The sequence below is a fragment of the Micropterus dolomieu genome, linkage group LG08, assembly GCF_021292245.1.
Source record: "Micropterus dolomieu isolate WLL.071019.BEF.003 ecotype Adirondacks linkage group LG08, ASM2129224v1, whole genome shotgun sequence".
NCBI lineage: Eukaryota > Metazoa > Chordata > Actinopteri > Centrarchiformes > Centrarchidae > Micropterus > Micropterus dolomieu.
The window spans coordinates 30,619,781-30,632,156 of record NC_060157.1 but is presented as its reverse complement, the minus strand read 5'-3'; the positions used below and the strand labels follow the sequence as shown (position 1 = coordinate 30,632,156).

Genomic DNA, 12,376 nt, shown 5'->3' with positions numbered 1-12,376 from the left:
AATGATACATCCAGTATGCTTTGTAGCACCATCATGTTTGTAATTTATTTTTAATTCAATTAATGTAGTTCAAGGCCAATCATATGATTTTTTTGCCGGAACTGTAAAACAGACTTGTAAAGTTTTTGATATAGCTTTAGTTCTGTTATTGAGAAGACCTGGATATCTGGGACTCAAATTTACTCTACAAAGAAAAGTCTTTGATTTTTACTGTTAAATCACTTGAAATTGTTTTGAAATTACATAATGTGGCTCGGAATTAAGAATATTTTATATCAGTTTGAGATGTAGCATACCAGCAAGTTTGCGGTTATCCAGTTTGAGCCTGTTGAGCGGGTTGGTGCCATAGAGCAACACATGGCGCTCAGTATGGACTGACTGCAGCTCCTCCAGAGTGGCTTTACGACCACGGATAGTCTGTATGAACAGAACATTTTCACTTGACTTTCTCCTCTCATCTCAATACTACAAAGAGACAATACACCTCAATTGTGTAGTCCTGCAGACTAAGAATATGACATTACCTAAGGAATCACATGCACATGGAAAATGTATAATATGTAATGATTATGAATATTAAACAGTGAGAATGCCAGATTCTGGAAACAACCTTTCTATTTTCTGACAGACAGATAAAACAAATTTTGTAGGTTAGATCAGGTTTAAAAGTTCTACTCAGTGTGACCACTTAGATGAGATGTGATCACAGAGGAGAAATAAGAAGACAATATCAGTCTCTAGGTAAATTTGCACATCCTCAAGAACTTTACTGATACCAGACTTGCCAGATCAGTGTTTGTCTGTATGTGTGTGTATGTGTGTGTGCCATGTCATACCTCACACTGTCCCCTCAGGCCTCTCTCCTGTAGTCGGGACCAGATGCTCTGAATCCTCCCAGCATGTTCTGGGTGACTGCTGTTGTCTCCACATGTACACTGGTGCTTCAGCATCTGAGAATCATATACCAGGCCTGCATACATGCACACACACACACACACACACACACACACACACACACACACACACACACACACACAAAAGAACAGAATTGATCTCAACATTTTGCACAACAGAATCAGAAATACTTTATTTATCCCAGAGGAGACATTGGTTGATGTCAGTGTACAGCTCACACTACGAGCCAAAAGAGAACTGATAATGCTGACCCTTGACCATTTTTCTCAGTGTTTACTCGAGATGCATCATAATTCATATATTAAAATGTTTACGTATTTGAGGATCTGGCGGAAGCTTGTTCTCAGACTTTGCCACTTCGACTTTTGTATCAGAAACATTCAGAAACATTAGGTTTACATGTTGCATTAGGCTAGTTTTTACATCAGACATTAGCAGTTAATTAGTGACTACCAGAATGACTCCTGATTGACAGGGAATAAAACACTTCTTTAACTTTCCCAGATGAGGAGCACAAGTCAACCAGTGCTTGCAGTGTTAGGGGTTCAAACACTCATTGAGATACCACTAGCTAAAACATGTTTTAACACCTGAAGAGTTCTCTAAGTAATTAATTAATTCATATGATCCCAAGGAAAACTGTAGTTTGATTGATCCACAATCTGAGTCAAAGCTTCCAAATATAATTATAAACTACATTGTCAGTCAAGCTTTGAAATTGCTATTTTATTTAAACTGCAAATTTCCCCTTCTGAGGTGCAGAGCTTTTTCATGTTGGTTTGTTCATGAGATTTTTAATTTCCTTCACTTGTAACTGTGACATTTACCTGTGCATGCCAGTGAACGGTACTAGATGCTGGGAATTATATAAAATCCAATGTGGTTCTTTTATTGTTATTTTTATTATTTGTGAGAGGCATGTTATACCATTTAAACAGTAGTAGAGACATGACTGGCAATTGAGGAGAGAGATGGGCAACAACATGCAACAAAAGTCCTTGGATGGAACCTGGCAACTTAACTCCTAAGCCAGGGGTCGGCAAATGAGTCGGGCAACAGGCCAAATTTTTTTCAAGCCGTTACATGTACACGTTAGAGGGAAAAAGGAGAAAAAAATAATAATATAAGGACACTTTTGCACAAGCTCACAATAAAGCATGTGCTGCAGTTTGTGCGCGCCCCTAGCGTTTGATCCACATTCATAAACCTATGAACGCTTTTTTTATTTCCCTGAGGAAAATCAGTGAAATCCAATCACACGTTTACTGATGGCTTTTTCAGAGGTGTGTCAAGCAAGCCAGAGTCTCTTTTGAATGTCGTTCAGAACTCTTCAAAGTAAAAGCTCTCAATAAACTTGTCATTAAGCATTGCTGCAAAAAAGTTATTGCGCTTTTATTTTGACGGCACAATCACTTAAGAAGAAGTGATTGTGTGAGTAACTGTATCTGTCATGACTGAGATCTATTTCAGCACCAGCCGCTATCAATTTATATATTTCTTTATTTTTCTGCTACCAAAGCAATCTGGCCACAGGCCAGATATAATTGCTGGTGGACCAGTTCTGACCTGTGGGCCGCCTATTGCTGACCACTGCCCAAAGCCATGGGGCACCCAGTATTTGAAATATCATTAAGAAAATTATTATACATACCTATTATAATACTATATAAGCATGTCTCACCAGTGGTAAAGCGTGGTTTGCTGCTGGTATCCTGTGCGGCAAGACTTAGGGGTTTCTCAGGCAGAGTGAGAGAGGTGGAGGCTGGCGATGACTGTGTACGTGACAGGGGGCGATGGACACCTATCCCACTACCAACCCTGCCGCTGCCGCGTAACATGGGTACTGCCAGGTTCTCCATCTGTCGATGCAGCTGTTGCAGCTGCTTCTGCTGTTCCCATAGCAATGACTAAAGAAAGAGAAAGGTGATAAAGATGAAATAGTCAAATCATACATATAATTCAAAGTAAATATCATAAATATAAAAGACAAAGTTAAGTGTTTGAAAGGACAGTGTAGAACAGAAACCTTCAAAAGCACAGGGTCTTAATTCTAAACACTAGGCTTAAGCATATTGATGCTCATAACATTCACTTCCATTGCTACACATGGTGTGCAGCTGTACATCCCTCGAAAGCTCCATAAGTGATTTGTATTCTAGGCTAATATTTAGTGCTGAAAGTCATAGAACTTCCTCCAATCTAATAATAATCAATCAATAAAATCTTGTTTTTTTTGGCTCCTCTGATCTGACAAATTGGTGATCTCTCAAAATCATATTAACTGCTTTGAATCTGGAAGTAATATTTGACTTTGATTTTCCTTTAAAGACTGGTTACTAAAAGCATTAAATCCGGTTTCCTACACCTAACCTTGAAAACATCAAAATACATTTCTTCAATACTGAATTGATCTGCTTTTTTTGTTATTGTAAAATTCTTGGAGTTTGTCTGATCAGCTACTGACACATTTTCTGAAAGAGTATTATCTTAGCTTGCGGTACATGACATACACTGCTAAAGTAACCACTTTAATGAATAGCTGTCAAACCACAGAACTATGCAAGGGCAACTAGAATCATGCAAGTTCAATAGTTAGGTCGCCATCTACAGGACTGTTGGTTAAAGAGCAGTTTTGTGGTTTTATTCCCTCTATCTACCTGCTGTGTGTGTGTGTGTGTGTGTGTGTGTGGCTCACATGTGAAAGTATGCTATGTTTTCCAACCTGGTTGAGTATGAGTGCATGTTCCAGGTTCATTTGCTCTTTGTGGCTCTTGGATGCTGTGGGTCCCGCCTCCCTCATCGACCTCACTCTGCCCTGATAGGTTGGCTCTGTGGGCGACATCCTGCCACCATCCTCTGAGTCCATTTCCTCAGAGGGGATCTGATGCAGTCTGGGCTTCTCGCTGGACTTAGACATCAGCTGCACATACACATACATTTAAGTTGACAAAAATACACATACGGTGAAATGTGTGTTTGCACTTGTTCATTCAAATGAAGAAATTATGGTGCAAGACTGTAGACTCAAAAATGGAAACATCACAGGAGAGCATGATATGAGTGAAAATATGAGGTGCTGAGCAGGAAGGAAATGTGGAAATGTGGAATTTTTGGAAGACGCCAACATCAACTAATTCGGGATTACAAATATCAACACACACTGCAAAAACTATCTTCTTCCCATTGCTGGAGGAAGATAGGAAGACTACTTTTATTGAAATATTATACTGTAATTTCCACATCCAAGATTGCAGCCTTGAGAGTGTCGTGGTTCTCCTTCTGAACAGGGGCGATTCTAGGATCAGACCTTTAGGGGGGTGCTCAGCCCCTAATGAGAATGTAGCATCCATACAATACCTTTCAAAAGTGTTCACTAATTGTTGGAGAGAATAAGTAGGCCTACTAGAAAGGAGCTGGTGCAGAGCGGAGCGGGTCAGTCAAGAGTGTCACTTTATGTTGAAAAGTGGTGGGAACATAAGGGCTCAGATTAGGGGCGTGATGATACATTTGGGTCAAGAGACGTGACGATACACCAGAACAATAAGAACCAAGACAATAAGATTTTTAGCACTATATGGAATAAATATCCATCCATCCATCGTCAACCGCTTATCCTGCGTACAGGGTTGGCGGGGGCTGGAGCCAATCCCAGCTAACATCGGGCGAAAGGCGGGGAAGATTTTGAGCATTAAACTCGTAATTTCCGGCATTCTCGAGACATTTTCTGCTCCAATTTACGGTGGAAATGTCTTTTTTTTATATGAGGGAAAACTATAATTCAATTCAATTCAAATTAGCTTTATTGGCATGAATGTGTAACAACAATATTGCCAAAGCATCATACAAACTACGTAAGAACAATCAACCCCATACATTTCATTAAACAAGTAATTACAGCGTAAAGTAATTAAAGCGTATGCGTGTTTGTGTTAAAAAAATTTAAATATATTAAAAATTAAAATAAAATAACAGTAGGCGTAACAGTAAGCGTGTGTGTGTGTTACTATATTGCAGAGCGTGTTTCCGTATTGTGCAAATCAACCTCTCTCAAAGCATTTGCATTTGTAAGTTAACATTTCTTAGAATGTTTTTAACAAATGCTTTCAAAAAGTGATGAGGACAAAATCAAAATGTGGTGGGGACAGCGTCCCCAATGTAAATGACCCCTATGGGGTCAGTGGACCAGTTAGGGTCAGACCACAATGTGAAGCTGTGTGCTCCCTCGGAGGAGGGAGGGTGTTAAAAGTGTTTCCCTAAGTTAAGTCTTGTGTTTTCAGTTAAATCTAGTTACATGCTTGCTTTCTCTTTTAAGGAAGTCGTTTTCTATTGCTGATTGAGTTTAATTTGTCAGTATTATTTAATTGTTTAAAAAAATCTTTATTTGGTTGCACAGAATCTGTGAAGTATAAATTATTTCTATTAGTATAATATTCTAACATTACATTAAAACTAATTTCATAGCTAGGCTACAGTTAGCATTGTTGGGCAGGAACTGTAAAAATATTACTTTTCTCATTTTACATTTACCCATTTTCCCAGTAACTAGTAGTGTAACGGATTACTATTTCCAAAACCTTATTACAGTTACTAATCCAAGTAACGCTGCGGTACGAGTTACTGAATGCACCATCCTTGGCGTGAATGCGCGACTGGGCAGCAGGTCAGCTGCACTGAACCTGATGTTATTCAAGTCAGCTGTTAACCAGCAAGCTAAAGTAAAGTAAAAGGAAGAATGGAGATAGACGTTCTTTTGCCCCCTTCTCTGATGCACTTGTCACACAACCCTGGGCTGAATTCAGCCCTGACAAAACTTAGCAAATCGGTGCCAACGGTTTTGGATTGAACTCGCCCCAGATGGAGAGTAAACTCCTCTGATCGGTGCCGTTGAGCCAATCAGAATTCATCAAAAATGAGGATCAGTCCAAGTTGAGAGGGGCCGCTTGTATCCCCCCTCAATATTGAAAGTATTGGTTTGGCCCAGACTGACAGACACACAAACTGTTCCGCTGCAGCTGACCGGTCGGCCAGTGCGGTCGCGGATTATTAGGTAAAACATTAGAAGTATTTAGGGACATTAAACCCATTTAATGTAAGAAAAGCCATATGACACAGTAGGTTAAGTTATTGTCTCTTCTCTTACTTCTCCAAAATCTAACATTAGAGGACAAAATTTTTTTTTCAGAAAATAATAATAATTTATTGTATTATTTTTTAGTTGTGCTAAGATGAAATTTAGGTGTGCTTCAGCACCCCTAAAAATGGTCTAAAATCGCTCCTGCTTCTGAAGACGGAACAGAACAAGAATCTCTAGAAAGTTCTTGTCAAGTTAATGTCATAATAAGCTGTTCTCTTGAAAGGCTAGTATGAGCAAAGGCAGCTAACGTCAATGAATTTTGCTGACATATTGGCCTCCTGTATCAATACACCTGTATAGTGTGTTATTGATTGATAATTAAATTTATGTATACGTACAAATGACCAAGAGACAGACTTAATAGATTTTCACTATCACCACCATATTAAGCACAGCCTGAGAGAAAAACAGAAGGCATTTCAGTGCTGGCAATGGGCTTCCCTTAACAATCAACCGACAATTTAAGAATGATATCAAGGCCAAACTCAAATTTAAGGACAGATCGGAGGAGTTTAGCTATATGAACACAAAACGAGCTGTGAAAACCATAACTGCTTGTGAATCAAGACAAGACCATTCCACCACCTTTGGTAACACTCTGAACACTTTCTATACATGGTTCGACATCCATGCCATTCTTCTGCCTGTGAGAAGGTGCTGAGAGCTTTCATGAGCCTACACATCCCCCCTTCACACTGGAGGATGTCCGGCAGTTGCTGGGCAGGTGCCAACCTGGCAATGCCCCAGAGCCACATGGCATCCAAGCAAGATTACTCAAGCCCTGTCATTGAGCTCTCAACCACCCTCCACTCCATCTTTCAAGACACCCTATCCATCAAAACCTAGCCACCACCAACAGGCTGCTCACTCCAATAGTCATGAAATGCCTGGAAAATTTTATTCTAAACACCAGCCTGTCACCCGCCAGATCCCAGCTAGACCCCCACCAGGTGTGGAAACAATACTGTAAAGTAAGAACGCTTTCAAAAATAGACATGTTAATAGATAATATTTATCAGTTTAAAAATGCAAATGCCTTCAAAATAGCATTAATTCTTCACTTGCACATAGCCTAGTTTTTGAACAAACCTGGCAGGTAGGCTGACCCAAACATCTTGGGGAACTATCCACAGTTCTTCTGTGGATTTAGGCAGCCTGAGTTGCTTCTTTCTCTTTATGTTATCCCAGACAGACTTGATGATGTTGAGATCAGGGCTCTGTGGGGGCCATACTACGACTTCCAGGAATCCTTGCTCTTCTTAAGGCTCTTAATGACTTTCGCTTTATGTTTGTCATGCTGCAGATTAAATTTGGGGCCAATCAGATGCCTCCCTAATGGTATTGCATGATGAATAAGTACCTGCTTGTACTTGTCAGCATTGACTCTCCCCTCTTTCCCTTCGGACTCCTATTCCCCCTTTACAAATCTACGCCAATCAAACACAAGTAACATTAAACGTACATAAACAACAACCAATGAAAGAACCCCCCTAATCCGTGTGTTACACGATTTTAGATCCCTGGGTACAGCGGGGACCAATTAAAGTGCGACACACAACAAACAGGAACGCTGCAGTTAATTACCATCAGATAGATATTATATGGCAATATCATCCCGAATACATATACCCGCCAATGTGGCGGGTAGCCTTCCAACATTAAGCTGCCAAACGGAAAATCTACCCGCATTTGGCACTTGGCGGGTGTTAATTTCCAACCCTTTATGTATCTGAGTTGAATATGTATTGACTGCAAAAACAAATGTCCCTCGGGAAAAATATCAATTTTAGGGATATTTTTTCCTGAATACAGATGAGTGCCTTCATTCTCTATACCTTGCCCAGGTGAGTTTGCTGTTTTAGCCTCTCCAGTACTTGTGTGTTGTGCTGTTGTTGTAGGAGATGTGTATGAAGGGTCCGCGGGCTCTGGGGGAGGGGCTCCGAGCGTGTTCTGCTCAGGGGCTTGTGGGGCTGAACGCCTCCTGGAGCCAGGAGATCTATCTGGGGGGCAAACTGTAGTGGGACAGGGTCTAGGCCTGGAACTGATCAGAGATAGAGACAAGGTGCAGAAATTATTATTATTAATCATTATTTCTCAAACACAAATTAACACACAATAGCTACTACAATGTTAAAGTTCCCCTTTGACTGAATATATATTTTTTAAAATCTTATAATTTATTTTACCTTGCAATGTCGTTTATTTCCAATTATTAATACACATGTAAGAATGTTTTATGTGCTGCTTTGACATAATAGTATAGCCACTGAACTGAGAGAAATTGAAGAGCACAGGTGGATTTGGATTAAAGGAGTCTAAATACTGTATAACAATGCCAAAGCAATTCACTTGCCATTCAATATAAAAAAATTATTATAAATGTAACCACTAGATGGTGGTCTACCATTTCAGACAATACATTTAAAAGACCGTGAAACCACGGCTTACTTTATTTTATGAAGGTATACAGGTCCATTTGTTACATCCTGGATATATGTATTTTGCAGCCTTGTGCATTTTTTCATGTGCATACAATAGTAGTCTGAGATGTGAATCAGTTACAGAACATGTAAGTAAAATTAGGAATTCCTTATCAGTGTTTCAACATACTAAATTGTGCATGTGTGCAAATATACTGAGTGGGTATACGCATGTACATTTCTATATATGTTTATGTGGCAGTTTTTGTGTGTCTCACCTGTGAGTAGCGGAGTGGGTACCAGTCCAGAGGGCTCCAGGATGATGACAGGCAGGTGAGGGTTCAGCTGCCCAGCCTGATCCTCTCTGTTCAGAGGGAGGAAGACCGGCGAGCCCCCAGCTGTAACCACTGGTACCCGGCCGACCTTAGGAGAGGACAGCTCCTCAGCCTGCACACAGACAGTTACCCAAACCATGGTACATGGTACTTTTCTTATCACATAGCCTACTGAAATATATTCATCTTATTCTATGTTGGCCCATAAATTCAGCAGTGATAAAACGTCAGATAGCATGTTATCTGTGGCTATAAAGCTGTTTAATTGATGTACTTCCTGTTTAAAACAGGATATTAGGGAGGGTAGATTTCATTCATTTATTTCATTGAGATTTTGAAGTTTCAAGTGTTATGTTGTGTGAGTGTTTTAAGTTATGTGAGCTATATAAGTTAACTTTTACACTGTACAGACTGTACTATACAGTCACTGCATCTTAAGACACACCTCCTTACGTCATTTAGGCTAGCCACTGAGTCTATAAAACATCAAACAACATCTGTGAACAGAATCAGATTCCTTTATAGTAGAAAACCTATATTTATGAATGTGTCTTAAATAAAGCAGATCACTGTGTGAGTCTGGTCAAAATATCAAAACATTAGTTAACATTTGTAAAAGACCCAAACACTTTTCTCACGTGTTTCAGGGAAAACACTCGATTTAAGAATAAAGAACAATAATGAGTTGTTACAACAGACATTTGTTGCAGTTCAGTGTTTACCCTGACGTTGGCTGGTAGTCCCAGAGTGATGGTGGGCAGAGTGGAGGGACTCTGGATGGTGAAGTTGGCTAGAGTGCCATCTCTAAGCAGCAGCTTCTGGGCCTGGGAAAAATAATTACTGTTAAAAACAATACATTTCTATTGGAACTGAATTGTATTTATAATAATACACTTTTCCTACTTCAAACAGCAGTTTATGGGGGATAAGAGAAATCCCATTTAACATTGAAGACCAATGTTATGTATTTCATAAGACCCCTCCTTGATCTCTGCTCTGCTATATATACAGAATTTGTATTTGCTATATGCTTTTAATATTTTCTGCTGTAGTGACCAAATGTGTTTAAAAAATCTAAACCAATGCAGTTTAATTAAGCCTTCACTAGTGTTTTGGCCTGAGCTGTCATGGGACTGGGGAATCATAAGTCAGACATCCATAGCAGGTGTGACAGAGGCTGACTTTATGTGATTAAATTAATTATGTATAAACAGCTGACAAACACTGCTTGTGTCATTGCTTTAAACATGTCATTAATTAGCGTCTCAGCACAGCTCATGTACATGAAACAACTGTTTTAAAAAAAATCAAACTGTGTGCTTACTTGTTTAACATGTTTTTCCATCACTAAGACAAAAGAGCCTGTCTGAATTACAAAACATAAGAATTTCCTTTTATCTTTAGTCTTTAATAATTTTCCGTTATCTATCCAACTTCATATACACATGATGACTGGTATGGTGTGCAAACATGGTTGCAGTTGCTGTTTTGTCAACTGATGTTTTAGTTGGTTTTACTTATAGTATTCTGAAATTACTAGCCAGTGTGTGCGTGTGCGCTTGTGTATGTGTGCGTGAGTGTCTTTGCTAACCTCATGTGAGAGGCCACCTGCAGATGGCAGTAGCCCATTCTCATTGGGCAGACTGTCATTAGGAGAACTACAGCCAGAAACAGGAGTGCTACTGCTGCTGGGGGACGAGTCTGGAGAGAGATGCATCTTGATCATATTTGAGTTACATTACATTTTATCACAATCATGTTTCAAAAATAATCAGCAAGAAAGAATGATAGTCTTGACTCACTGAACATATTGTAACAATATGAAGTTTTTAAAACTAGATTCAGGAACCTCGAACACATCCCATTTCCGTTTAAAAGTATTTAAGCACAGCCATAGACCGTATTAAAGAAGTGGACGTAGTCATCATGACGTCACCCGTTGGTTTGTGGACTGCTGCTTTGAAGCCTCGAGTTTGGCCGTTAGGGCACCGCCATATTGATTTTTTGCAACCAGCGCCACCAGACATGACTGTGGAACCAACGACTCTGTTTGGAGCTAACTTGCTTAGCTAGGTGCATCTGTAAATCACGTTAACAAAGTAGCCTCATTTTACCATTAGTTCTAATGGAACTGGACTTCTTTGTGCAACCAGGGGAGTCGGCTCCTGCTGGCTATTCCAGAATGTTGCCATATGGATGTATTCAGGGCGGGACTGTTATCAAACATCTAAAGTTTGGTGCAGATGTGAGCATGTACACTGAAGTTACAACTTCCTGTTTCTTGGTCAATAATCGAATTTGGTTTCCACGCCATGGGCACGCCATTTCACAAAAACTTGCCGTTTGTACAACTTTTAATCGTCAATGGGTTTAGACTGCACATTGAAAATATGAAGTCGATCGGGCTAATTCCCTATGAGGAGTTTGTTAAAGTTCAAAGTGTGTAAATCGCCAAACATGACCATTAAATCCAAAAGGGACATGGTCTGGACATGATACACGTACCATAGAAATTTCATACACATGTGGGCTGCTCTGTCGTGGGTATTAGCGAGCCATTTTGACACGCCCATGCGCGAATGTCTGCAGAAATGCAGACTTACGAAAAGGGTGCAAAAGGGGCTCAAAATGTCCACGAGAGAGCCCTTGCACACTGAACGATTTGACAGTGGGACAGCCCTAAGCCCTCATGGGCTTAACAGGAACGTGCCTTAAAGTCTGTGAGTCTGAGAGTGTAAACATTGGGATTGGGTCGTTCTTTCCTCCAAAGCATCACATGAAGCGACTGTTTATGATGATGGTGGCAGCTGTCATCTACTTGGACTAAACACTCAGGAATGATCAGCATCATGTGACTGAATGGAAATTATGATAAATTATGTAAAACGGGTTTCTTGCTGACAGACAGACTGACTGTAATGGTTTCCATAATAAAAGTTAATGGGAGAAAATAACAGAAAAGAGAAATCATCCTAATAAATGAAGTGTTTTGTAGTGCTTTTGTTGTTCAGACCTACAGTGAAGACAGATTTTACAGTTTTTCTCAAATGCTAAAACACAAAAGCCAATCCTCTAAACCAAATGACCAGTTGTCTAAACACATTTACTAAATCTAGCCATCATTTTCCAATATCATAAACACATTTCACATGAAGACACAATTCACAAAACACAATCCTCCGTTCACATAAATCACACATTTTTCCTTGCTAAACACAAGTTGCAAAAGAACTCTGCTCATATTCTCAAATGAAAGCTCATGTGATGCAAAATGCTTGCCACAGTCAGCAATATTTGAACAAAATGAACACACCTGGCGTCATTCATTACACACAACGACTCAAAATTGAAAACACCTGTTGCTAATGCTGTGACCACATGTATAAAAGCAAGTTCAGAGTGCACAGTTTGCTGAAGATTCCAAGCAAACACAATGGATGAAGGCAGAGTCAGGGGAAGAGGTAATCGAGTCAGAGGAGGGAGAGGAGCAGGCCAGGGAGGGAGAGGAGCAGGCCAGGGAGGAAGAGGAGCAGGCCAGGGAGGAAGAGGAGCAGGCCAGGGAGGAAGAGGAG

The 12,376-nt window shown here is 40.0% G+C and overlaps 1 protein-coding gene across 3 annotated transcripts in view; it reads right to left on the bottom strand.

The window, feature by feature from the left end:
• Positions 1–12,376, bottom strand: part of hdac7a (histone deacetylase 7a) — a 118,540-nt gene that overhangs the window by 38,994 nt on the left and 67,170 nt on the right. For all 3 annotated transcript variants that reach the window (XM_046055740.1, XM_046055741.1, XM_046055739.1), the window contains 8 exons: positions 10,396–10,505; positions 9,527–9,628; positions 8,748–8,916; positions 7,885–8,090; positions 3,638–3,835; positions 2,597–2,822; positions 837–970; positions 297–417 (listed from right to left, as the gene is read on the bottom strand). In XM_046055740.1, the coding sequence (XP_045911696.1) occupies positions 297–417; positions 837–970; positions 2,597–2,822; positions 3,638–3,835; positions 7,885–8,090; positions 8,748–8,916; positions 9,527–9,628; positions 10,396–10,505 (1,266 nt within the window). The remainder of the gene's footprint in view (positions 1–296; positions 418–836; positions 971–2,596; positions 2,823–3,637; positions 3,836–7,884; positions 8,091–8,747; positions 8,917–9,526; positions 9,629–10,395; positions 10,506–12,376) is intronic.